General features: G+C 43.7%; 1 protein-coding gene across 3 annotated transcripts in view; it reads left to right on the top strand.

Moving 5' to 3' along the window:
• The window catches only part of TXNDC11 (thioredoxin domain containing 11), a 59,447-nt gene that overhangs the window by 14,597 nt on the left and 17,050 nt on the right, over window positions 1-27,800 (top strand). The window contains exons 4-7 of one of the 3 annotated variants that reach the window (XM_032836291.1): window positions 11-140; window positions 9,682-9,775; window positions 25,033-25,145; window positions 27,446-27,646. In XM_032836291.1, the coding sequence (XP_032692182.1) occupies window positions 11-140; window positions 9,682-9,775; window positions 25,033-25,145; window positions 27,446-27,646 (538 nt within the window). The remainder of the gene's footprint in view (window positions 1-10; window positions 141-9,681; window positions 9,776-25,032; window positions 25,146-27,445; window positions 27,647-27,800) is intronic. The other 2 variants (XM_032836293.1, XM_032836294.1) reach the window with 2 other exon arrangements.

Below are 27,800 nucleotides of genomic sequence, written 5' to 3' on the forward strand. Positions count from 1 at the left end.
TTGGTACTAGTTTTGGACCAATCGAATACAAAGGCCCCATGAGTGCTGTTTACATTGAGAAGTTTGTCCGCCGGGTGATGAAACCACTTCTCTACATCCCATCTCAATCAGAGTTACTAGATTTTCTCTCAAACTACGAGGTACCTGTCTTTCATATCTCCTCCCATCCCCAAGGTTTCACTGGGTTGTGTTGGATTGTGTATATTGGAAGGGTTTTTTATACCTCCTGATTTACAGTGATGAAAAGATCACATTAGAGATAAGCCCCAATTAAATGCTTTTTGAGATACTTGATCATAGGGATGGTTTGGCCAAGTGAGTTTGAAGAGAATAGAACACTTGTAAAACCTTGTGAATGTTTTGTTTGGGAATTTCCAAGACTTTCAGTCTGTCTGATGATGAGCTTAGAGCATGTAAGAGTTAACTTACAGGTTATATGCATCTGCAGATTGCTAAAAATTTTATTTGACGCTTTATGGCATGTTACTACAGAATAGTTGGTTTTACTTGTCCATTGTAGTTTAGCTTTAAAAAAAACTGGGAATATGTTCCCTTCTGTTTTATAAAGTGCATAACCCTTTCCAGGTCTTATTAATGGAAAGATTCCTAACATGGCTTCTCTGCTGCTTTCCCATCACCAGCTTCATCTCCTGATAAGTTATTTTTATAGGAGCTTCAGTGTGTGTTCAGGACCACTTATTAATGAGAGGCCAGTGTAAAGCTTAAAATAATCTAAATAAATTATAAGTGCAGTTCCACAGAAAAACTCAATGGAGCAAGTGTAAGTCATGCTTGGGTACAGCATGGAAAAATGATACTTAGACACAGGATTGTAGGTACCTGAGACATCAATCCTATGATCTCAGACCTCACTGATTTTACCTTTTGCACTAGGGAGAGTTTATGCAGATCGGACACGAATTTCTCTCACTGGGATGTCATACAGCTTTTCAGCCATGTTAGAAACACTGTGTGTTAACTGTACGTAGGTTCTCTAAGCAGCAGTGTCCCTGTCTAGTTACCTGCTTGTAAGTGCTCAAGTGTACGTTAGAGTGAATGTGTCCTTCCTCTTACGTGGATACAGGATGGATTTCTGTGCCCTTCACAGGCTTGTCTCTCATTCTGCTGGGACAAGCTGGCAGCTGGGAACCACCCTGGGGGCCTGGGCCTGGTCCCTTTGGCAACACTAACTCCTTCTGTGGCGTGGGCCAGAGCACTCACTTGCGTGGCGTCAGGGGACTGGAACAGGGTATTTAACTCTTAGCTGCGGTAGTTGCGTGGTAAGTGGGCGTTCACGTAGGTTTGCGTAGACGACGGGGTCACAGAGGCGGTGCGGCAGAAGGTGAAGAGTCAGGACTTGGACACTGAACTCTGTCACTTGTTAGCTGTGTGGCCTATGGGCTGCTTAACCCTTTAAGACTCCGTGCCTTTATCTCTAGACAGGGATTGAATAAGACATGAAGATGCCTACAGGATGTAGTCCCAATACAGGAAAACTTATCCACAGAAATGGCATGACAGGACAGTCCTGGATTTTTAGCACTATTGAGAGAACTTGACATGTACATAGTGCTTGCTGGAACTCCCTACTTCTATAAAACGAAAGAAATCTTTTGTTTTATAACTAAGATGATAAAAAGTGACCTGCAGGGACGAAGAGGTCTTCCTTCAGGTGTGCTCTGTAGGGAGTTCCGTGGGACACTGTGCTTAGTTTTACTTGAAACCCTCTATTTTTTCATTACATTTTCACTCAGCTTTTCCTAAAAAATAAAGGGAGAAATGGCAGGGGAGCAATGGCACATCAATAAACACTGTATATTATGTGTTTACCCTTTCAAAGAAACATATGGGAAAAAATTGAGATCATTTAGCCTTATAATAAGAGCACTGAGAGGCAACTTCAGTATTCTTTTCAGCCCTGTTGGAGATTGCATCCAGAGTTCTGAGCCAGGTCTTAGCAGGGGACACACGATAAGGGGTAAGACTCGACTAGGACTTTGGGGGCCTGGATATTAGCCCTGACGTGGGCAAGTCTCTGACTTCTGAGTTTTGCACAGATTTCTCATCTCTGAATGTAGGGAATTGGCTCATGTAATCCCTCCTGACTGTTTTGGCTTCCATGAGGTTTAGAGGCGGAAAGAGGCAGGAAGAAGGAGGTTCGTCAGTTATTGGTTGGGGAAGTTTTTTTGTTTTTTGTTTTTTGTTTTTTTTTTGTTTGTTTTTTTTGAGACAATGCACATTAACATCTGTATCAGAGCTCTTTCTGATCTTATTTTGTTTATGGCCTCCGTAGTGTCTCTGTGGTTGGGCCTGCAGGAAAGAGGCAAGTTCCCCTTTATGAAACTGAGCAGCAAAGCTGGTTTCCTACCTTTAGCCTCTGCATTTTCTGAATCTGCTTGTCAGCGGTGCTTTCAGAGATGATGCTCCAAGTTTGACACTGAGTTCCCATCAGACTCACTGATGTGCTGGTCACATTGCTGAAGGGTGTGTTTCGGTGGCCCTCTGAGTTAGAGTGATGCGCAGCAAGGTTTAGAATGCCTTGAAAATAGGACCAAGAGGGTACCGCCAAGATGGGACCCTGTATGGCCTGTCAGCCTTTAGAAGGCTTCCTCCTGAGGTGGTAGATAGCTTTTATCATGTTAGTATTATCTTTCACGGGGCTGCTTCTCACTGAGATGAAATTGTCTGGTTGACAAGAGACAATATTTGATTAATGGTGAAAGAACTCGGGAGGCAAGCCCAGTGTGGCACTTGTGAAACCCTTCATCTTGTGAAACATACCGACACTGCCTAGATGGTCTCGGTTTCGTGCACACCTCTGTAAGATAACATAATGGCGAAATTCTGGATCCAGAAATGAAACCACCACCACAGCTTCGAGAGTCGAATTAAGAGGAAAGGTAAAGGAATTTTTCGAGGCCCCACTCTAGAGCACAGAATGCTTCTGGACATTCCTCTGAATTAAGGTTTCCCAACCTCGGCATTACGGATGTTGGGAGTCAGGTAGTTTTTTGGAGGTGGGGGCTGTCCCACACTTTGCAGAATGTTCAGTAGCATTCTTGGCCACCACCTACTGGATAGCAGTAGCACCCACCCCCCCTTAGCTGTGACAACCAAAAATAGCCAGGCATTGCCAGATATCCCCGTGGAGGACAAAATAGCCTCATTTGAGAACCTCTGTTGTAAATTACTGTTTTCCCAAATGAGGCCTTAGGAAGATGCTTCACAGGCGTTAGTACAAACACATCTTTTTTGCGGCACACAGAATGCCACAACCTCATTGTTGCAAGCTTTTCTGCTCATCACAGTGGCAGAGACAATATGAAAATCAGGCAGTGCCTTGACTGGAAAATCCTGGAGTGTTACCTCTGGGGGACTAGAGACAGGAATGAGTTGTGTGGTCATCAGTAGAGCTGTCCGTGATGTTCAGCCTTATAATCAAATTGTTACTGCCACTCCCCGCAAAACATGCTTCCTAAATATGTTGAGGATCTTGCTAATTTAAAGAAATCTTACTATAGAAGGTACATCTTTTGATCAAGAGCCTTATCTCCTAATTTATATGTTTTTTAAATAGGGATTTCAGTATCAAGTGTATTTAAATTTAAGTTTACCAGAATTGGGCTAAAGTAATGATTTCATGTTTTTGTGGCACTTCTGATGTTTGTTAGAGTGGCACTGCTTTTTGCTTATGTCTCTAGGTGTGTTTGTGACACCTTGAGGAAATGCATTTGGTAATTGTCCCCTCATTAAAAAAACTATACTGATCAATTGTAAATTAATTTGTCTCTAATCCACTTATTTGTGAGCAGTTTGGACCATCATAAAATTGTGCCATTAGTGTTAATTACTTGGGAAGTGATGATATCTGAAAGTAATAATTTTTAACATAAATTTTTATTTTACTATGTGTATCCTGACCATATATATACATATGCTTATGTTGCTGTTTTAAAGAAAAATGCTCTAATTTTATCTTGGTTTGAATTTTTTTTTAAGTCCTACAGATGAATCCTTCCAAAAACTTTCAGATGATTTGTTATTGAATTACCTAAAGCAGTAAAATGTGTAAACCAGTGTAAAACATTGTATTTGACTTGCTCTCTCAAACCTGCCCAAACTCATTTGCTCATCATTAACTCTAGTTTTCTATATGTAGAAGATGACACTGAGCCCAGATGCAATTTTTAGGAAAATGATTTTGCCTTTGATTTATGGAATATCACAGAAATACATTGCAGGGCAAATATTATAAATATTTGTTTCTGTAAATTCCAGCATAATTTACTCGTTATTAGCCAACAAAGAATGTGTAAACCGCACTGCAAAAGTGCCCTCCAGTGTTCACGTGCTTTTGCTTCTGATCTCGCACTAGCTGTGCGAGATAGAAATGATGGGTCCTTCTGAACAGAATAAGCAGGTGGGGGACACAAGGGGTGTAATTTAACCCTCAGTGGAGACTGGCCAGTAGCCCAGGGCTTCTGGCTCCCAAATTCTCGCTTGTATCCGAAGAAATGTTTAAGGTCTCGGAGTTGGAAACTTTACTGTAGATCTAGAAGTTAAAACTTTGGGCATTTAACTATTTTATGTCATTTTTCAGCCTTTTCTCTTTCAGGATGGAAAAATTTTGAAGGTATTTGCTTCTTAATTTGTAACTTTCCCCCCTTCATTTTTAGGAACGGTTTTTAAGAATAAATAGTAATTGAGGATAGGGCCATGGTTGTTGACCTGCTGTTAAAGCAGCAGGGTTTCACCATTTCCTGTTATTGATTGGGTGTTCTATGTGTGATAATCACAGTATCGAGGCAGGGTAAGGTCTAGATTTTTCTTCTCAGAGATGCACTGAAATCATATCTGCTTTGGGGCACCTGGCTGGCTCAATCAGTAGAGCATACGCCTCTTGACCTCAGGGGTTGTAAATTTGAGCACCATGGTGGGTGTAGAGATTCTTTAAAAATAAGTAAATAAAATCATACCTGCCTCATAGTGAATGCAGCTAAAAACTAAAGTAAACTTGCCAATGGATACTGCAGAGGGAGAAGAAGAGCTTGAAGTCCTCTTGTTGGAAACCATGTTAAGAAATTCTTCTTTCTTCATTCATGCCAATCATAAAATCCCTCTTCCTCGAGGATTCTTCCTGCCTATTTAAGATACGGACAGGAAAGTGTCGTTTATTTCTTGTGGACAACACAGACAGTCATGCCAGGGTCATTGTTATTTTGGTGAATGTCGAGTCGAGTGGGCAGGAAATAGCATTCAGTGATGAAAACGTCACTTGCGAAGTCACGAGTTCTATGACTGTTCTCATTTTAGTATTTTTTTAGTTATTTGACTTAGATATCAGTAGCTCCTATATCCATAATGTTTTCTTTTTTATTTTTTAAAGCACTTCACAGAATCATCTGATTTGTGCCTTGTAACCTACCCACCAAATGCCAACAGTATTATTTAGAACATTTATCTTGTATTTGTAGCTAAAATAGTTTCTAATTCTTACTACAAATTTTCTGTAATTTATCCACGTAAGATCAGTGATTCTGCATACATCCATTAATCCTTATTCTTAGCGGTTTTGGAAAACCACATTGTTTTAAATTAAAGTGGGATGGGGAAGAATCTTGGGAATCTTTTGGAGGGGAAAGCAGGGGCTTAGGAAAATTGCCAAGTGATAGAAAACCTGAGCCTTTTGGAGAAAAACCTAGTAGAATGCCTGGCACCTGTTGTTATCCTTTTGTTTGTTAGTGAAAGTCTGCTCTGCCTCTGCCAACTCACAGTTTTAGAGCACGGAATTAGACAGTTTTGAATTTTCTAGGTGTTTATTAACATCAGTACAGAAACACTTCCAAGTGCCGTGGAGTAGAAACTCCCAGAGCTCACTGTTCTTCTGGCCACTAGAGGGTGTATATACCATCTGCTAAAATTCAAGCCGCACTGCGAATTGGTGTTCGCTTAGCAGAGAAATATTTTATGCGGACGAGGATTTGCTGGCCTCCTATAAATAGCCCGTTTCCAGCCCCCTCATTAGAGCAGGTGCTGAATATACTGTCCCCCACAGAATGGAATTAAAAGTACGCAAACTGGGGCGCCTGGGTGGCTCAGTGGGTTAAAGCCTCTGCCTTCGGCTCAGGTCATGATTCCAGGGTCCTGGGATCGAGCCCCGCATCGGGCTCTCTGCTCAGCAGGGAGCCTGCTTCCTCCTCTCTCTCTCTCTGCTTCTCTGCCTACTTGTGATCTCTGTCTGTCAAAATAAATAAATAAAATCTTAAAAAAAAAAGTACGCAAACTGGGTCAGGTTGTAAACAGGTACTCCTCATGTTTTATTCTTGTTAAATTGTAGGAGGAGCTTTGTGTCATTTATTTTTTTGTCTCCATTCTGTCACTCGTTAACAAATGTTTGTTTTGTGCCTGCTCAGTGCCAGGTACTGTCTGAGGCGGCTATGTAGTGAGAACTAGAGAGACCCTCTGCTTCCTGGAGGTAAACACCGAGATGAACACCAGACCGAAGCACAGACGAGGTGCAGGGAGTTGAGTCGTGTCCTCCCAAAATTCCTAGCTGCTAGGAACCTCAGAATTGGCCTTATTTGGAAATAGGGTCCTGACAGGTGTCTTTAGTTAAGGATCTCGAGATGAAAGCATCCTGGACTTAGAGTGGGTCCTAAACCCAATAACTAGTTCTGTAGACGAAGAGGAGAGGACACAGAGACACAGGCCAGAAGGCCATGTGACACCGCGGGCAGGCATGGGAGGGATGCAGCCACAAGCTCGGGACTGTCTGGAGCCACCAAAAGCTGGGGAGGAGGCAAGGAAGGGTTCTTCCTCAGAGCCTCCGCAGAGAGCACGGCCCTGCTGCCCTCCTGATTTCGGACTGCTAGCCTCTAGAACTGTGAGAACAGATTTGTTGATCGAGGCCAAGTTTGAGGTAATTTGTTAGGGAAGTTCTAGGAAACTAATGTACAAGGTCATTTCAGATCAGTGCCCAAAGGGAAATCAAGGAGAGTGATGTGGTAGGCACAAGGGCAGGGAGGGATGGTATAACTGTTTTAGAAGAGAGGGAAGCCCTCTCTGAGGAAAGGACGTTGCAGCAGAAACTTCCAGTGAGGCCTGTGTGTGACCCAGCCCTGAGGAAATTTCCAGGAGGAGGGAACAGTAAGTTAGAGGTCCTAGGGAAGGACTCAGACTGGTGCAGCCGGAGCAGACGGCAGAGTGGTAGGAGAGGAGGTCACACAGGCGTCCTCCTGTCGTGGGTCCCGAGTACACGCAGGCAGTGGAGCTCCTGTGAGCGCTCCCCCTGGGGGCCAGTTAAGCATCCAGGAGTGGACCAGTAGGCCATGAGGGGGAAGAAGACCTTCACATGTTGGTGAGCATCCGAGTGAGGAGGCACAGACTGTGTACGGGCTTCATACCTGGCAGGCAGGGCTTTGGCCTGCGCGCCCTGCCGGCTCACCTGAGAGGGTCTCACAGGTGTTCGAGGCCAGGACAGTGTCGTCTGCCTGGCGGTGGGCCCTGGGTTTACTTGCTGCTGAGCAACCTGTGGGCCCGGACCTAGAAAGGTCCTTGTGTGTGAATATGCACTTTCTTGTCTGAAATATTTTAAGTTTCGTTCTCAAACCTGCCAGTTTTCAAAATTAAATACAGACCGTTAATGGTATTATCAATATTTGAAAAATAACTCTTGAAATAGACTTTGCATGCTCCTTGTGTTGTGAATGGCTAGTTTTTTACAGTTTCTCTTGCTTTGTACCATCCGCTGAAGTTGTTGATTCTTACGGTCTTCATTTCCGTGGCAGAGAGAAGTGAACATAACCTTGCAAATGAGATTGTTTGCTTTGTATTTTTTATGGGGTTGCTTTGGCCACAGTGCTTGAAAATTGCAATGCCCGTTCTCTAGAAGATGAGGCTCCTTCAACCCAGTTACGAAGGCGCTTGAAAAACCGCAGCTGTGAAGCTGTCAAGAGTAAACCCTTACTCTGGGGAGGTGTGCACAGAGGACCCTTGCAGTCGGTCCGCCCGATACTCGCTTTGAAACGTTGAATTTGGGTTTTCCTTGAAGACTCAGAATTCACTTTTCCCTTCCTTCCGTTACTGTGTGTACACGTGTGCATATGTATACATGAGACGTGCAGCTGTACCACGCGTGTAGACAGGTGCACGCTCCTGGGCCCTGGGCCCCCTCCTGTTAATGTAAGTGGGAAGGGGGCTGACATTGACCTCCTTTAAATTTTAGCCACAGAACATTTCTTAATATGTAGGGTGAATTTACTCTACTTGATTTTGGTTTGGAAGATTGGTCAGAATTTAAAGAAACTGGAATGAGTCTGTTGTCTTTCTGTTGTGTTCATTTCTGTTATCTTTTATGCCCAATATTAACTGATTGACTAGAATGTCTAAAGATTTCATTTTTTAGATGTTAGGATTAACCATTCTGATTCTGTCAGTTTCTAAAAACCAGTTGATTTATTTAGAATTGAATCTTAAAATAAGCAAGTGCTTTAGATTTGAAAGAGTGTGTGTTCCACTACAGATCAGAACTTTCCTTTTTTTTTTTTTTTGCAATATACTGATGTAAAATTTTACCCAGAGATTAAACTTCTGCTTTACCTTTGGGATCTGATTTTGTCCCAGCGATCAAATCAGTTCAGTTACTTACTAAGAGCTGTTTTAGGGCCAGAAGGGAGTCTTTACATTTGCCTAGTGCCTTATCAAGCTCATTCTTCTCAATAACCCTGTGATGAAACGTCCCCATTTGCCAGAGAAGGAGACTGAGGCTTCCCACTGAAGGGTCCACCGAAACCCATTCAGCATCAGACTCCAGGCCCAGCACTGTTTCCCCAGGGATCTCACGGTTTGGCTTTTCGGACAGATACGATTATCACAGACAGAATTTGTGCCACAGGGCCTTCAGAGAAGGAAGCAATTATCCTGACCTGGGAGGCAGAATATGTCTGGTACGGGACAATTAATTGGTTTGGCAGAACGCAGGAGTGTTCTGTGCTAAAGCTTAGAGAAATGGTGTGAGCAGGTGGAAAGAACCTTGTGGGACTAGAAGAGCAAGAGGGTAAGAGATGGGCCCTCTGCAGACTGACCTGACCAGAGAGGAGGGTTGCCATTGTACAGGATGCGGGGGGGGGGGTCTGGATGTTGGGGGAAAATGCCCCTGGAGGGATGACCATGAACACCAGTGGAGCCAGTCTCATTTAACCTGATTTCTGTAAGTGTGAAGGCATGTCTGGTGTGAATGAGAGGAAGCGATTGAGGAAGAAATCTGAGAAAGGTTACGAAGAAACCTTTCGTAAAACCGAAATCACTGATTTCGTTTACCTGGAGACACTTAGATAAAAGGCGTGAGTACTTGAACTTGACGGTGAGGTTTCTAGTCAGGGACCTAGGAGAACTGTGCTCTGAGGGTGGAGAGACCCACTTAGGGAGAAGGAAAGAAGTTTCAGCTCTCAGTGCCTCTCTAAATGCTCTGTGTCTCCCTCCCTTACCCTGCAGGTTGTCTAGATGTGGGGAAAGCTCAGTCCTGTCCCGCAATTTTGTTCATGTGGTTAGGCTTCTTAAAAAATGAAACACAACGAATTGCAGTTGCCAAATAATAATAATGGCATGTCCCGATTTAAAATATTCCTGTGACACAGTGGCCGCCAGTCCCTCAGTCACCTCATTCTGCTCTTGTTCCTGCAGCCCGGAGTCCTCGGCTACTTTGAGTTCAGTGGCTCGCCCCAGCCTCCTGGTTACCTGACCTTCTTCACGTCAGCGCTGCACTCGCTAAAGAAAGGTAAGAGTGGTTCCTATCCAGACATTAGTACTTGCGGCAGATGTGTGTATATCGTTACCTTCTTTTATGTGTGTTACCCTTATGATTACATATTTTAATTGTCCCGATTCTTTTTCTCTGTATGTATATAAAATACACTGTTTTGTGTTGTATTGGCAAACAAAACACTATGCCATATCAAATACAGTTTTCTAGGATGTTTAGCTTTTTAAACTGTAGCTTGATCGTTCTGTGTTTGCAAATATGTATTTTATACCTGAAAATTTAATATGCCATGATCTCTCTTTTGAGTGTATAGATACAAGTTGTGGTCAGAGCTTTTAGTGGTTATGTTACCAGTTGGGTATACCATAATTTAGGAATACATTTCCTTTGGGAAGTAGTTTTACAAGTATAAGAGTCATGTTACGTTACAGCATATATATATATATATATATATATATATATATATATATATGTAAAAAATTTTGTTTTATTTATTTATACTTAACTGAATCATATATTATTTGAGGTCCCTACTTTTTAAATGAAACATTGTGTCCTGCCCATCTTTTCATGTTGTTCCTTGTTCTTCTCTGTACCAGTCATGACCTCCTGTCAGTTTTCTGTTGGATACACTTTCATCTGTTCACTTGTCTGTGTCTTCTGTTACTGTGCTGCTCCAGGTCCCTTCCCTTGCCCCTGGACTAGACCAGTGGACCCTCAGCTGGTGTCCCCTCTTGCCCCTTCTTCCTCACATTAGGGTCTGTTCTCCCCATCCTCTAGGGTCCAGCTCTCCACCTGTCAGACCCTGATTCATCCTACAGGGTCCGGTCAGATACCACTTCTACAGTTTGCCCTGATCTCAGTTGGGTATCTTATCAGTTCTCATTCATAGCACTTAACATACTTTGTATATGTATGAAGTTATGAGATTTGTTTTAATATCTGTCTTCTTCCTTAGACTGAGATTTCTGAGCGCGGGGCCTGTGTGTCTTCCGTAAATGCTCTTCCCCCAGCATCTGGCGCATAGCAGGGTTCAGTCACTCTTTGCCAAGTGAGCGATCAGATTGATGGCTGTGTCATCTTTTCCCCAGTAGATCAACCAAAAATACATAACTGTCTTTCTATTACTGGGTATTAGATTGCTTCCATTATTTTGTGGGGAGGAGGATTAGATAGTATACTAGTACAATCAAACAATCATATGACTGGCCGTTTTGAGATAGACCCTGGCTTAGGGTTGTATGGATAGAGGATCTACTGCATTTGTGTTTTTCACGTTGGGGACATCGCGAGAGGAAATCAAGCTGTCACATAAGTATGTGTCTGTCCACTGGAAAGACTCTGAGCTGCCCAGATTCAGGTGACTAAGAAGACTTAAAGTTTGAATTTTGAAAGCAGCATACTGCCAGCATAAAAAAGCTTAAGAAGCTGATACTCAGAAATGTTCTTAGAAATGAAAGCCCCCTCAGAGATCTCAAGTGAAAACTGTGCGTGAAAGGCCAGTCTGCAGTCACTCACTCATTGACCTGATGGTAGCATTCAAGTTCTTGAGTTGCAGAGGACACTTCGGAATGGTGGAAGGATGTTTTATTATGCGGTTAGCTTGTATTGTGGGCTAGTGATTCTTCGCAAATTACTTTTTCATTCAGAAGCTTCCAAAATAGGGGTGCCTGGGTGGCTCAGTGGGTTAAGCCGCTGCCTTCGGCTCGGGTCATGATCTCAGGGTCCTGGGATCGAGCCCCGCATCGGGCTCTCTGCTCAGCAGGGAGCCTGCTTCCTCCTCTCTCTCTGCCTGCCTTTCTGCCTGCTTGTGATGACCTCTCTGTCAAATAAATAAATAAAATCTTTAAAAAAAAAAAAAAAAGAAGAAGCTTCCAAAATATTACTTCTTTTTTGGAAGAACTTTTCCAAGTATAAGATAGTAATCTTTTCTCCCCTGTTTTTTCTTTTCTTTTTTTAAGCAAGGAAAGGTGATAAATGGGTAAAAACTATTTGAAAGAACAAAGTGAACCTCTTTGGTCAAATCCCTAATACTGACAAATGATCCCAGGCAGTTTCTTGTCAGAATAAATCTAGTCTCTGATTACCTTAGCTACACTTCTTCCCTAGCTTGTGACTCTAGTAGGGTCTGGTAAAATCCTTCTGTATATTAACTTTGCAAGAGCTGAGATTCATTCTGATTCATCATTTTTCACTTCATTTTTGTGGGTAAATTCTCACTTAAGTTTAATGAAGCACTTTTAGAGGAAAAAGACAAGTGTAGAATGATGACTTTCCATATATAATATGTGCACTAAAATCTTGCTTTGAGCATCTGGTTTTTTCCCCCCCAACTTTCCTTTCTCATACCCAGAAGTCAGACAGTATTTTACTTGTGAATAGTAGATGTTTAGTAAGAGAAACGTGTGCACACTTTTTTTTTTTTAATGTTATAGTTTGGAATGCAAATTATAGGTCAGGGTTGTGTTTAGATTGTGTGCAACAGGGGCGCCTGGGTGGCTCAGTGGGTTAAAGCCTCTGCCTTCGGCTCGGGTCGTGATCCCAGGGTCCTGGGATCGGGCCGCATCGGGCTTTCTGCTCGGCAGGGAGCCTGCTTCCTCCTCTCTCTCTCTCTCTCTCTCTCTGCCTGCCTCTCTGCTGCTTGTGATCTCTGTCTGTCAAATAAATAAATAAAATCTTAAAACCCAAAAAACTTTAGATTGTGTGCAACAAATTGCGGCCCAAGACACATTTGCCTCACTTAACAATTGGTTGTGGAGAGCTTACCTGGAGAAGTGTTTGGTCTGTTGTAGAAAGCAGATGTTCTGGTTCAGCACGACACAAGTGTTTACAAAATGCGCCTCTTTCCTTTGCCTTAATTTTTTTAATTGTCTTAGAAATAGCCAGGACAGTCTCTGACATTTTTCTTGAAGCTAGCTGGCCTCAGTGGACAAGTTTTCTGAGAATGTACTGACGTGAAGCCTCATGTCTGGGTGTGGGGAGTGTGCTAAGAGAGTCCATGCCTGCCTCAGAAATGCGTGAGTTCAGTTCTAAGATCTGGTTCCGTGGTACTTTGTCCCTCTCAAGACCATCTCTATAACATTTGATAACTTTTGCACATTATCGTATGGAAAATTGGCTTTCTGCCTGATGACTTAATACTGACTGCTTTCTCTTTTTGTGGTTTTAATTCTTGCCTTTCCTCTCAGTTATCTGGGTCCTTTGCCCCTTGATCGCAGTCTTGGTGCTGATCTGTCCGTTGACGGGGGCCTGCCTGTTAGGTGATATGGGTGGTGCTGCTTTGTCGTGTTTCTGTCCACTGTTTTCCTAGCTGTGTTACTGTCACTGTTTGTTATATAGCACTTCTGTATTTTCATGTAGTTTAATCTGTGGTTCTTTTTCTTGATTTCTTCCCCCCCCCTAAAAATCTGATCACTAATTAGTTCATTTTCTTTTTAATTTTTAAAAATTATTTAGCACTTCATGCTACCTGGATTTCTCTGGCTTTTTTCAGAGGACAGAGCATAGTAGTTTTTTCCTCCCCTTCTTATAGGCTAATCAGCACCATTTACAAAATAATGCTTCCATGTTCCCTCATCTTGATGATGCCTGGCTTTATCTCAAAATAGTTTACATGTAAGCGGGTTTGTTTCTATGTTTTCCTTTGGTCTAGATACCTCTTTTTGTATGAGTAAATATAATTTCATTTCTTGCTTTGTAAGTTATTACCTGGTAAAGTCTGAACTTTGCCTCCCCTAAGTCTTGTGTCCTATGGAATCCTCTTTTATATCATTTGGCTGGTTTTGGTAGCAATTGTGTTAAAGGTGTATATTGACTTAGAGGTGATGGATGTCTTCCTAACATTTCGTCTCCCTTTCTAGGGTTGCAGCATGATTATCCATTTATTCAGACCTTTTAATTTTTTATAATCGGTCTTACACATTCCTCATTAATGTTTGATCATTTCAAAGTGCTGAATGATTAATTGTGGGCCAGCAGTGTGTGTGTGTTTCAGGATTGGGAGGGAAACCAGTCTCTCGGAGTTCTCCCCTCTCCCCAGACTGCAGAGCATCTTTGAACCTTTCCACTTTTGATCTTGGCAGGCAGGCTTTCTTTTGTTCCTAAAGAAAATTTGGTAGAGGGGTCAGTGTTTTTAAGTTGCTTACTGGATTTTTTTCCATCTTATACTTACTTCATTATTTGCTATAAACGTGTTCTGGTAAAATGTTGTTATATTCCGCTGTGGTTCAGCGACTTTTTTTAAAAAGATTTTTTGTTTATTAGAGAGAAAGAGTGCCCTCCAGCAGGGGAAGGAGGGAGAGGGAGAAGCAGACTCCCTGCTGAGGAGGGAGCCTGATGCGGGGCTCCATCCCAGGACCCCAGGATCATGACCTGAGTTGAAGGCAGGTGCTTAACCTTCTCAGCCTCCTAGGGACCCCTGATGTAGTGACTTTTTGAAAAGAGAAAATTTGCAACCAACTTCAGTCCTTTTTTCCCTTTGGCCTACAGGAGGGACAGTGCTGGCTAGTGAGGGAAGCTGTGGTCTGGGAGATGGCACTGCCTAGTGTGTACCCTTTGTGTGCCAAGGACAGGAGCTATAAAGTTGAAGAAAATATTGAACTCTTCTTTGTGTGAGTTTGTGTATCTGTAAGATTGAAGGTAGTGGAGAGAAGAGTCAGTGATTATTTTATATAGCTACATCCTCTGTACGATACTTTGTGAATAAAGTAATAGTCTTCCTGTCCATAGCAGCTCAATTAGAAAGCCGCTTGGCTGAAAGCACTTTAAGTATCATGTATGTTTCCTTAAAGAATTCTACACAAGGTATTGTATAACCTGACCAACCAGTGGACACAGGCCTTCCTTTGCTTGTACTTTCTGTTCCTGTGGCATGGTGTTCTCACTATGGAAATGACTTTCCCACCAGGATATGAGCTGCTTTGTTCAGATAATATTTTGATTGAGTGCCTTGAGGCCCAGGTTTTATCCTCCTGCTCCTCCAGCTTCAACACCCTGCATGACCACTGTTGTAGCTAAAAGGTTGAATGAATGACTATAATAAAGGCACTTGACCTTGAAATTGCTCAAGTGAGAGCGATTGGAGCAGTGAGATGTTAAGTCGCCTTGGATTCCTTCCTACCACCACTTCTGTTGCCTGGCCTTGCTGGTTCCTCAGACCAGAGTGTAGGCATCGCTCATGATGACAGGACTGCGTGGGCCCCTGCCTAATGCACTCTTCTTTCTCTGCCTTTCTGCTGGCGTTTCACTGTCCCCTGACACTGGAATCCTAATGAGCTGAACTGAAATTTACATGATACTTAAATGTTAACCTTGAAAATACACTAAACCATTAACTAAGGATGCCATTTCTACTTTCTTCTGCCACTGTTAGGAGTCAGCTAAACTTTAGTCAACTAAACTTAGTTGACTATGGATCCTTGTGGCATTAGTTTTCTAAGGAACACCCTTTGGGAACTACAGTTGTAATGAATTTTTTATTTTATTTTATTTAAAAAAAATTTTTTTAAAGATTTTATTTATTTATTTGACACACACACACACACACACACACAGACCACAAGGAGGCAGAGAGGCAGGCAGAGAGAGAGAGGGGGAAGCAGGCTCCCTGCTGAGCAGAGCAGGACCCTGAGCCCAAAGCAAAAGCTTAACCCACTGAACCACCCACGCACCCAATAGTGAATTTTTTAAAAGAGGAATTTATTAGTGGAGGAACCGCTAATTCCAGTGTAGGGTCGCCCACTCTGTCAGGTGGCATCTGACAGAGCTGTGCTTTGCTGGTAGAATTGAGTCCGGGCGCATACAGAGTGCTCTCTTCCATATCCTTATTCATGAATAAAGCTTTTTCTGGAGCGCTTTTCCGTTAGCTTGTGAACTTTTATATAATATCAAGAAGTCCAGAGGGGAGGATTTTCTTATTCTGTAAGTGACAGACATTTTTAAAGGTACTGAGAAAACAGGGGACTGATTTCTTAGATAAGGAAGGTTCATTCTGAGATTTTTTTTTTTCCTGAGTTCCTGGGTCTAACTCTTGAGAGTTTGGATGAGGCATTGGGTTTAACAGTTCTCCGTGAATGAAGCAGGTTTCAGGATTACTTGTTTTTCTTGGATAATCACATTCATTGTCACTGTACTTGTAGAGGGAAATCTTTTCCTAGCTGTCTCCTTGAGTTCTGAGGCCCTCTGGGGCCTGATTAGTACACATTAGAATAAGTATGTTAGAAATTCCATGCTTTTTGTTCCTGTGCCCCAAACTGACTTCTTTGTGATGTTGCTGTAGTTACAGCAAGGATGTCCCCATGTTTCATAGGAGATATTTTTATTCCCATTACGACTTATCTCTTAAGCCTTGTAAATGCTGCTAGAGAAGAATTAAGGCCAAAGGCAACCCCCCTCCCCCCCGCCCCGCACTTCAGGTTAGAGTCAGAAGCACGACTGACTTACTGATCGAACAGACATTTGAAGATCTACTGTGTGCTCCAACTTTGAATAAAACTAGTTCCCCAACATGTAATACCACCAGATAGGATGGCAGACAGGTAAACTTGCCTACAGGCAAGCCTGGGGACCGGTTTTGCCAGGTGGTTGGAGTGTGGAGGCGGGTCATTCACATTAGATCACTGACTGCTCAGAGGAGATGGTGCTGGCTCGTGGAGGGTTTCCCAGGACAATGAGGTGTTAGCCTTCAGGTAAGTGCAGGGAGCTAGAGAGAACATAGAGAGGGGCTGGGGTAAGCAAAAGTTATGCAGGAAGCTCAGAATCAAATTTAGTCATTTATAGATATTTTGATTCCTTGAACCTGTGTATTTTAAAAATAATGCTATCTTCACTTTCTGTTTTGTGATATTTTCTACCTTTGGAGGATTGTCCTTTTTAGGGTCTGTGTGTGTGTGTGTGTGTGTATCCTATTTCTTAAGGGTTTTTGGCTTGCGCTTTTGATGTTTTTGAAGCTAAGACTCTAGGCAAAGAACCAAAAACATTAAAATCTTTAAAAACTCTCAGGGATCACCTTCTATAATAAAGTCACAAGCTTATAGTGAAACAACTCTGCACCAAACCCAGTTCTGGTCTCTACTTGGCTACTTTTTATGTAAAGCTGAGTATGGTAAGCTGATACTAGGCTGAGCCTTTCCAGGAGTCAAGCCCTTTATCTGCATGATCCAGTCTTCCCTCTTTGAAGTAGGAACTGTGAATATGGCCCTGTGACTGTCTCTGGTGAGGAAATAGGCTGTGAGGAGGCTGTTAACTGGCTCGAGGTCACTGGGGTGGCTCCCCAGAGATGCCAGTGTTCTAATCACCAGAACCTATGAATATAGTATGTCGCATGGCAAGGTACAGTTGAGGTTGCGTGAGGAATTGTGTTGCTAATCAGCTGACTTTGAGAATGGGAGATCATCCCGGATTATCTGAGGGGGCCCAGTGTCATCAGGAGGATCCTTAAAATTGGAATCGAGAGGCAAAGAACAGTGTCAGAGTGACACAATTTGAGAAGGACTTGTCCAGCCCTTGCTGTCTTTGACCGTCGAAGGAGCCCCAAGCCAGAGAGCGCTGACTGCCTGTGGAGACGGATTCTCCCCGGAGGCCTCCAGAGGGAACATGCCCTATGGACACCTTGATTTTAGTCCACTGAGGCCTGTTTTGGATTTATGACCTCCAGAACTGAGAGGTAAACATAGCTCTTTTTAATCTACTAAATTTGTGGTAATTTGTGACAGCAGAGGTAGCAGATGAATGCAGTCACATACAAGCAAATGAGGAGCTGGGATAGGAACCCAGGACCACGTTACTCCCGTTTACTGCTGTGTTCTCCACAGATGTGGGGCAGGGGATGGCCGGGTCATTCCTGCCTCCTGGCCTTTGCCCATGATATTGCTTTAACTAGATTGCCTTTACCTGGTTAATATCCACCTCCCTAATTTTCCAGTTTATAAATATTAAAAAGCGCCGCTAATATAATGTCTGGCACATTACGGATGTCAGATGGAGATTTCCACGCCACCGGTCCTTTGATGGAGCTCCTGCGGCACGAGGTGGCCGTAGCCCCACTTAGCAACTAGCATTATTTTCTCATTTCCCCCTGAACTTCATAAGTATTTTCCTCACAGGAAGTTCCCATAGGCCCGGACTGAGTCCCTTAATACGTCATTTTAGTAGCTGGTGTCCTTGTGTGACTGTGGTCTACCCATGACCCCTTCCAACTGGTCTTCAGGTTCTGTGTCTGGAAAATAAGGGAGCTGTGCTCTAGTCGCCTCTAAAAGACACTTCAGTTTGAAAATGCACTGGCCCTTGGCTTGTTTTTGTAGGCCTGGGAGCTGAGAATTGCTTTTATATTTGTTAAGGGTTGTTTGCGAGGAAAAAAAAAAAAAAAGCGTGTTACCTTTGTGCTAGACCTTAAGAACAGCCTTAAATGGGGATGGAGGAGGGATTTGTAAACGGATGGGTTTCTTTGCTGAAGTCTTTCCTTTGTGAAGGTGTAAAAACAAAAAAAAAATTGGATCGAAATACACACAAGAGAAGTACTTGATCATTTTCATACTGTGCTTTGGTGAAATGGCAGGCGGCGTGAGGGATTTACTGTCGCGATGGTGTAGTGACCGTGCATGGTTAGCTCTGTGGTTTGTGTTCCCCTAAAATGATGTATTTGGAACTACATTTCTCTCCTCCCTGATTCACAAGAAATTAAAAGTCCTAGTGAAGGAATTCTGTGTTTCCTTAGCATTTAGCAGTCTTGTGGCCAGGACCAGAATGTGCATGTTTTTCTCTGTGATGCCCAAATGCCAGAAAAGTTTCTGGATAATTGCTTTGTGCTTTATATTAAGAAGTTTGAAAATACACAAACCTCAGAGTCACAGTTCTGGTAACCAAATGCAAGTAATTGCTATAGTTATGTATTGGAAACAAACATTTCTGTGGTCTGTTACATTTCTTTGAAGGTTTTTTTCATCTGGGTGAATGTATCTCGTATTGGAAATATGGGAAGTCATCCACTGAAGAATTACGAATCACTGCGTAATGCTAAGTAACATGGGAGGGGGGTGGTTACCCTTTTTGTGTAATCGTGTTGTTTCCCTTTTTCTGCCTCGTCTAAAACTTAGGAAAGAAGAGTGGGAAAGCAGAAGTTCGTAAGAATGACAGAGTGTAGAGTAAAATGAGGATTGTTTCCAGGAGGGTGCCACGATGCAGGTTTGCTTTTTGGAAATGTCACTACTTCCCAGGGTAAAGAAGTGAAAGATGTTTTCCCTGGGCATCCGGGACTTCTTAGCCATGCTAATTAGAAGCCACATGACTTAACCCAGTGTTATTTAGTTTTGAAGTATCATGCTTTTTATTAGCAGTTCTCTTCATGAGTATTTGTCTTGACCTGATACTCCATTTTATTCCCTGGTCCTTGAGAGATTAGCTCATACGGATGTCTCCTGGCCAGCACATGGCTAGTTCTGTTACAGAAATTTCCGCACTGCTCAGCTGCACCATTTCTCGTCCTTCTTTCAGTGTATCCTCGGCCATCTTACTTTGCAGTACACCGAGAGCTGTTAGCTTCAGGCCTCTGAGAGAGAATTAATTTCAGAAGCTCAGCAGTTTATACTTGGAGGCACAAGGTCTAGGGACCCACCTTTTCCTTTCTGAAGGACAGGAGGGGACACACTTTTTTGTTTTTTATAGGTTTTATTTATTTATTTGACAGAGACAACAGTGAGAGACGGAACAAGCATGGGGAGTGGGAGAGGGAGAAGCAGGCTCCCCACAGAGCAGAGCACCTGATGTGGGACTCGATCCCAGGACTCTGGGATCAGGACCTGAGCCAAAGGCAGATGCTTAAGGACTGAGCCACCCAGGTGCACCCCCCCTCACAGTAACAGTGCTCATTAGCTGTATGTTGTTGGTGGCTACCATAATAGGACCGTGCAGCTACCGACATAGGCTTCATTATCCAAGTGTTCCAGGATAAAGCAATTTTTTCTTGAGCTACTGAGTCTCCTGCAAACACATCCCTGAGTTAAATGGTTTCAGATTTGTGTTCCTGGTTATATGTTAGGTGGTGAGTGTGAGTTGTGTAATTTTGCTTCAGGCAAATTTATTATTTTTATTATTATCATTATTATTGTTTTTGTTTGTTTGTTTTTTGTTGTTGTTGTTTTTGGTTTTGAGAGAGGGAGAGCAGGGGAGAGTGTGCGCACATGTGCGAGCCAGGTCAGGGGGCGGGGCAGAGGGAAAGACAGATTCTTTTTTTTTTTTTTTTTAAGATTTTATTTATTTATTTGACACACAGAGAGAGAAATCACAAGTAGGCAGAGAGACAGGCAGAGAGAGCCCGATGCGGGACTCAATCCCAGGACGCTGAGATCATGACCTGAGCCGAAGGCAGAGTCTTAACCCACGGAGCCACCCAGGCACCCGGAGAGACAGATTTTTAAGCAGACTCCATGCTGAGTGTGGAACCCAACTCGGGGCTCCATCTCTTCACCTCATCCTAAATCGAGAGTTAGACTCTCAACCGACTCAGCCGCCCAGGCGCCCTACAGTTGAAAATCTGTTCTCCTAACCAAAGAAACTATTGTTACTCTTTCTGGAATGTTTGATAATGTTAACATTTTGCCTCCCAGAGGTAGTTGATATATTGCCTCAGTATGTGTGTGTTTTACCTCAACAGTAAATTGAAGTCTTGATGTTAAAAATTAGATTTAAGCAAAATAAAATAGTCTCATATTAAAATGTTAAGCAAAAGCCCCAAAAGAAAAATCTTGATGTGAAACCAGAAAGAGAGCCAGATGCATCTGAGTAGAAACCAGAGGGAATTTCAGATTCTTCCATTCTGGAAGCGCCTTTGGTGGTTTGCAACGAGGTGAACAGTGACGGTGCTGTACGGAAGGTCAACAGAAGCTCTGTTACCTGGGGGGGTGTGGGAAGCAGGGGTGGAGCTTTTGGATAGTGGTGGAGAAGAACCCCACCCTCAAAGACAGCCAGGGGTGAACTATGCAGAAGTACAGAAAGTAGATAAGATTAAGATTGGAGCGAGCTTCTTTGTTATTCAGAGCACGCAAGTAGTGACATTCTGCTGTGATGCCGAGATGCCTGTGGGCATAGATGGTGGCTCTGTGTGTGGTGGGCTGCCTTGTCGCGGAAGGACCCAGATCCCAGGGCTCCGCACCTTTTGCAGCAAATGGCCCATACGCCAGTGTTCATGCTGTGCTCACCTCGCCCTCGTTAGTTTCCCGTCTGACCAGCTACAGAAACTGGTTATAACTACTGCCTTTCCCCTGATGTTCTCTCCTGGTCTTGGTACATTAGGCAGCGGTCTTTGTAACTCTTTTCACTGGATGGTTAATAGACGCTTGTAATTGGCCAGTTACCTGGCTAACAAGAGTTTATTGAGATTTCAAAAAAAAATTGAACAGGATCACGTATGTCGTTGTTGGACCTTATTTTGGTGGGGAAGGAGAAAGCATTATTCTAAATTAATTTTAATTTTTATTTAGTTTTATTTTCTTAAGATTTTTATTTATCAGAGAGAAGAGAGCGCGAAAGCACAGAAATAGGGGCAGCGGCAGGCAGAGGGAGAAGCAGGCTCCCTGCTGAGCAAGGGGCCCGATGTGGGACCTGATCCCAGGACTCGGGGATCACGACCGAGCTGAAGGCAGATGCTTAGCTGACTGAGCCACCCAGTCGTCCCCCAAATTCATTTTTAATTCAACAAGTTCAAAGTCCTTAATTAAAATGTTGAAGCTTTATTACTTTTAGGATTAAATTATTCATTTTAGAAATGGCAGAGACCCTACTGTAGAAAGCCTTGGAGCCCTGCTTAACAGAGAATGTTCTTGATGTGGAGGTGAGAGGTGTTATTTTTTGTGTCTTTCTTACAGTATAAACTTCCTCTGCTAATTCAAGTACCCCTTGTACACATGACAGTGCAAATTTAAGTGGCTTCTTCTAGCAAGATTTCCGCTACATGCAGGAACTTAAAATAGATGTGTGAATTTCGTAGATATCTCTATATGTGAAAAGTAAAGTTTTAAAATTGTGATGTGTTTGCGCATGTTCAAATCCACTGTGTGCAGCAGGCTGTCCATTCTTAATGTAGTTAAACAGGTTTTTGAACAGGGCCCTTTCAACTTTAGGATCAGCCTGTCACTTTTTATTTTCTGCTCTGATAAGTCATGTTGGTGACATTGGCCAACTGTCAAATGCATTTCCTCATTGGCTGCTTTTCCTTCTCCTCCTCTCTTTTTAGCGGTGGCGGTCCACCAAGATTCAGCCTTCTTCTGGAGAGAGGTGCCTTCGAACCCTGTCTTATGTCCTGCTTTTTCTTCTGACGGCTTTGGGATCTGAACTTACATGTTATACCATTTTTTAAAATTCAAATTTTGAGCTAATTTTATACTTGTAGAAAAGTTGCAGAAATAGGACAGGGATTTCCTCCCATTTTCTTCCTTCACCTCGCTTCCCCCAGTGTTAAGATGTTATGTAACCAACCATTTGTGACGGTACTTTGGTCAAAACTAAGACATTACCATCGGTACAGTATCATTAACTGAACCACAGGCCTTATTTGAATTTTGCCAGTGTCTTCACTAATGTCTTTCTTTTCTGTTCCAGGATCCAATCTGGGATCCCACATAACATATAGTTTTTTTTTTTTTCCCCTCCTTAGTCTCCTCCAACTGGTTACAACTCCGAAGTCTTCCCATGTTTTGCGTGACCTTGACATTTTGTAGGAAGGCTGGTCATTGTTCACTTTGTTTCTCAAAGAGCTCCAGCTTTTGCCATTAGAGCGCCTTGGGTCGGCTCCTATACCCTTTGAAGATGCTCCGTCCTTTATTGTGACACTAAGGTGTGCCCGCCTCCTTTTGTACTTCCCTTGCCCCACCTCTGGAATTAGCCTCTTCTCCAGGGAGCCCTGGTTTCTTTTATGGAGGAAAGGCATGTAGAAACCAAGATCAGGGTGCTGGGTGTGCTGGTTGGTGTCAGGTGTTATGACTTATAGGCCCTTTGAGCAGGTAGAGCCAGGACATGTATGTATTTACACCCACACGTAGACATCGATGAGAGGCTGTCTTTCTGTTATCTGTGTGTGTGTGTACGTGAAAAGCCCTAAGTTTATATTAATTTCCTCTGATTCCAGTCTAACACCAGCATGTAGCTCTCCTCTCGTAATGTGTAACTTTTTCCACCCAGCCCTGAGAATCTGGCTCTCATTGTCCTTAGTTTTACGATACTCAGTCAAGATAATGTTCCAATTACTCAGCTCTTTCTCCCCACCCCTCCCGCCCTCCAGCCCTCCAACCACCCCTCCTCTGTGGTGTGACAGTGAAGCTTGTTTGTTAATGCTTGGGTTCCACATTAGGCTCCCCCACATCTTGGTTGGTTTAATGATTTTGGTTTGTGAGTTTGTGACAGATGTGAAACATCGCTGAAGCTCTGAGAGCCTCCATAGGAAAAGGTGTTCCCGGAGGAGAGTCAGGCTGCCTCACCCCTGTTCTCCCGACCCCATTTCCTTTCCTTTCCCATCTTTGCCCCTGCCCCCCATGTGTAACCAGTCTCTGTTGTTTCTAGCTTATCCTTCCTGTGTTTCTTTTGGTTTTGTGTCATATTAAACTAGTCAGATTTGAATGAAAGGTGGTATCAGGGATTGCCACACGGCGCCCTCCCCGCCGGCCGTTCCTCCGAGAGCAAGGTGACACCCCTGCTGCAGAGTGGGGCTCAGAGGATGAAGCTGGGAACTTGGGGTGTTCTGTACCTTCGTAGTTTATATTTGGGCTACTTGGATAGAACTTGTTACATCTAAAGTGTAACCGGTATCTTATTTAACATCTAATAAAACAGAATGGAGCTAGGAAAGAAGGTACCGTTTCCTATACCATCTTATCCACTCGCCTCTAATACTAGATATTTTAGTCAATTTCTAGCTACACGTACTACATTTGCTCCTTGAGGGAAAGACTTAAGGATACACTTAAGGATAAGGTCGCTTTTGATCTCTCTCCCCCACACAAAACTATTTTTATTATCCTTTCAGGGTCCTTATACTTTTTTTTTTTCCTTATACTTTTTTTTAAATATACATGCCTGTAGGAAAAAAAAGTATGTTGTTTCATGAGGTGTGAGTTGTTTTTCTTTTTTTTAACATAAAAAGATACACTTTACCTTTCTTTAGTTTGCTTTTTCCCCTCACATGTGTCAGGAAAAATGTTCATGTCAAATAGTAGCCCCACTCCACCGTTTTGAACACCTGCAAAGTGTTTCTTGGTGACTGTCCATACGGGTGACCTTGGGCACACAGGCACGGAATCGCGGTGGGGTTTGGGCCGCAGCCTCTGCCCACGTCTCACTGTGAGCGTGCAACCCCTTGCTCCCCTGAGTGGCTGCCACTTTACGTGTCCCACCAGCGTCACGTCAGAGTGTCCTTTCTCTGCTGGTCACCTATAGTTGGTATTTCCTGTGTCTCAAATTTGGGGCAGTTTGAGGTAAAGAGAGGTACTTTGTTTTAATTTGCTTTCTTCTGAAATAGGGTGGTTGAGTGTGTTTTCATGTAATTATTAGCCTTTTACTTTTCTTCTGTGGTTTGCGCATTGTTCAACTGCTTTCATTTTCTTATTAATTTGTGTGAGTTCTTTGTACATTTTAGGTTCATTCACTTAACCAATATTTATTGATCTCTTAGATGCCTGGCCACTGTGATAGGTGCTGGGGTAATAGCAATAAATAAGGTTTCTAACTTCACAGAAGTTAAGAGGAAGTTGGACCAAAGAAAATTAAAATAAATCAACAAGATTATGTAGATATTAATAAGTGCTGTTAAAAAATAGAGTAAAGGTAGAGAGAGTGCTTGAGCGGAGAGGAAGCCCCAGTTTCCCCTTATGGACTCTGTCCTCGGAGTGTTTGCCTTAAGGTGGGGTGGTCAGGGAAGGCTTCTTGGAGAAGGTGGGGCTGGAGCTGAGGTCTGAATGGTGAGGAGCCAGCGGTGGAAGTGTCCAGACGAACAACAGACCCCTAGGCTCCACGGTGGGGCCAATGAGAGAGGGGCACGGGGTCACAGGAGATGAGGTCAGATCATCGCAGGCAGACACAGTGCGCAGGACTGTCAGGGTTGTTACTCAGGAGGACATGTGAGGTCTGTTTCGGGAGGACGGTTCTCCAGCTCCTCCTTTTCTGCCTAGGCTGGGTGACCAAAAAGAGCGTTGCTCTGGGGATTTGTGCATCAAGACTTGATCATTGCATTTTGTGGTTGTTTTAAGGCATAGGCTTTTTCTTTAATAAAGGCAAATTTTCTGTTTCAGATTACCTAGGAACAATACGATTTGGGGTTATCACAAATAAACATCTTGCGAAACTGGTATCCTTAGTACAATCTGGAAGTGTGTATTTACATAGACATTTCAACACATCACTTGTAAGTATTTTGAAATCACATTTATATTAGTGCAGTGGTTCTTAACCTTGTTTAGGTCATGGACTTCTTTGAGAATTGGATAAGATCTATGGGCACTCTCCCTAGGAAAGTGTATGTGATTTTTATATGCAAATTGAGAGTTCCTGCAACCCCACGCTAGAGCCCGCGTCCCCGTGTGCAAACCCATGCGTTAGAGGGCTCTCAGCTGTAACATCTAGCGATTCTTTGTTTTTATTCTTCGACTTTGGTGCAGCCTTGTTTGTTTTCCTCCTCGGATGAAATCGCGGGATGATTCTGTTGGAGAATTGTTACTCTGGGCGCAATGTTCTCAGAGGTGAAGCTTCCATTAGGCGATGTTCTTCGTTCATCTGTTCCATTCATCAGGAGTAATCACGTGGCATGCTCTTCTCCTTAGCTGATGAAACGATTTTGAGGTTCTTGTTAAGTCACAGTGAGAAGCTGATGGCTTCTCACCCCACAGAGCCTTGGTTTTCCATTGTCTTTGCTCCCTGATTTCGTTTGCTTTCGGTGAAGCAGCCCCATCTCAGCTCTTTCTGAGCTGCTGACCTGTGCCCCGCATAGCCCTTTGCCTCTGCTATATAGCTGCTGCTTCAGTCCTATCACTGAGTTTATTTTTTTAAGTATATTCTGTCTCTGATGTCACTTACAGTGTGTGTGACTTACAGGTTTAGTGAAGACCAGTATCTGTGTAACCCGTGTACCCAGCCCACTGAACCTGGGCTCCCCTTGACTCGACATGCAAGTCTCATGCCTGCGGGAGGACTGTTAGGCCCTCTCTGGGGCGCCTCTGGTTGTCAGTCCCCCTGGCTTCTGCAAATCCCTAGGAGCCCAGATGCCATGCTGTATATCATGTAATTTGTACTCCAGCAGTCAGATGTATTTTTGTGTTTTCCAAATAGAATTGTGTTTATGATGTCTGAGTTTGTTTTTTCAAACTCCTGCCATCCCCACTTTGAGAGTCACTGCTTCGCTGGTTTCTCTGCCACCCGCCTACCCTCTTCGTGCCTCTGAGCTGCTTCTTACTTCCTCTGCTTTCACTGTTGGTCTTTTTCCTCCATCCTCCTCCTGTAGCATGCTGTACAACCAGCATACGTCGTATGGGTTTAGAGGGGAGGGCACTGAGGAAGGAGCATAAAACAGAGAGAAGCTGGGGCTGTGGGAATGGCCCTGGCAGACACACTGGGCTTACGGCTTCAGGTCTGTAGTTCTGAAGGTTGGTGGTTGGTTTAGCAGAATTCCTTCTAGTAGTTTTGTTTTTTTTTTTTTTTAAGATTTTATTTATTTGACACAGAGAGAGAGATCACAAGTGGACAGAGAGGCAGGCAGAGAGAGGGGGAATGCAGGTTCCCTGTCGAGCAGAGAGCCCGAGGAGGGACTTGATCCTAGGACCCTGAGATCATGATCTGAGCCCAAGGCAGAGGCTCAACCCACTGAGCCACCCAGGTGCCCCAGAATTCCTTTTATCAAATGAAATACTATTGGGATTCCAGTATTTTAACAAATAAAACCGGTGGACATCCTTGTCACAAGGCAATTTAATTCTCAGTTTTGGAGAGTATAAAAGATCTCATTTTGTGGAACCCTCCGAAGCACTTTTTTGGGGGAGTTTCATTTGAAACCCACTGATCCATATTGGAATTTCAAACATAATTTTATGTTGACCTGCTTTAAACAGAGCACAAAATCTATGTGTCTCTTTGCTTCATTCCATACACGTAAGGGTGATCTGTGGCTTTGTACAAGTTCTAGGTCACACGTGGATTCGTTCAAGTTATTTGCTGAGTTCTGCTGTGTGCCAGGTGTTCCTCTAGTCACTGGGGTACGGTGACCGGAAGATGCAGATTCAGAGCTCTGCCCTAAGGAGTATCTTCTCCCACCACGATGAGCCAGGTTTTGAGGAACCAGCGTAAAAGTCTAAACGATCCTCAACTTTATAACTTCCATTCCTTTGGGTATTCATTGATCCTTTTACAATAATTCTTTTGTAAGAACCCGCTAAAATGTAATAGCGCCCCTCGGCCAGGGTGGAAGAGGCCATCGTTGCCAGCCGCAGATGGGGAGAGTGCTCCCCCCTTGGTTGAGCCGTCTGCTGAAGGGAGCGGGAGGGCTCTGTGACCTGAGAGTCGCCCCTCTGAGCTGCCCGTGCTCTTCGCAGCCGCTTGGGAGGAAACGCTGACTGGAGGAGCCGGGGCAGGTCGCGTGCCCCTGGGCGGCGGCGGGGTGGTCGGGGCCTCTTGAGCCTGCCCTGCCTTCAGCCCTCCCTGTGTTGTCCTTCGCAGGTCTTTCCCAGGGAGGCGGTCAGCTACACCGCGGAGAACATCCACAGGTGGGCCTTGGAAAATCGAGAGGCGCTCCTCCGATGGCTGCGGCCGCACGGCGGCAAGAGCCTCCTGCTGAACAACGAACTGAAGAAGGGGCCCGCGCTTCTTGTCTTTGTACCTTTCAATCCTTTAGCCGAAAGCCACCCTTTAATAGATGAGGTAAGAGTCCGGATGTCAAAAGATATCTCCTAGGGCGCAGGGAAACCTCATGAACTTGGATGTCTCACTCCACGTTCAGATGATTTCCACCAGGATCCAAGAGCCTGCGAGGAGTGGCAGCTGCGTTTCTGTGGCGTTACTCCTTCCTCCCATA

Source organism: Lontra canadensis, unplaced genomic scaffold, assembly GCF_010015895.1.
Source record: "Lontra canadensis isolate GAN:19392208 unplaced genomic scaffold, GSC_riverotter_1.0 scaffold91, whole genome shotgun sequence".
NCBI lineage: Eukaryota > Metazoa > Chordata > Mammalia > Carnivora > Mustelidae > Lontra > Lontra canadensis.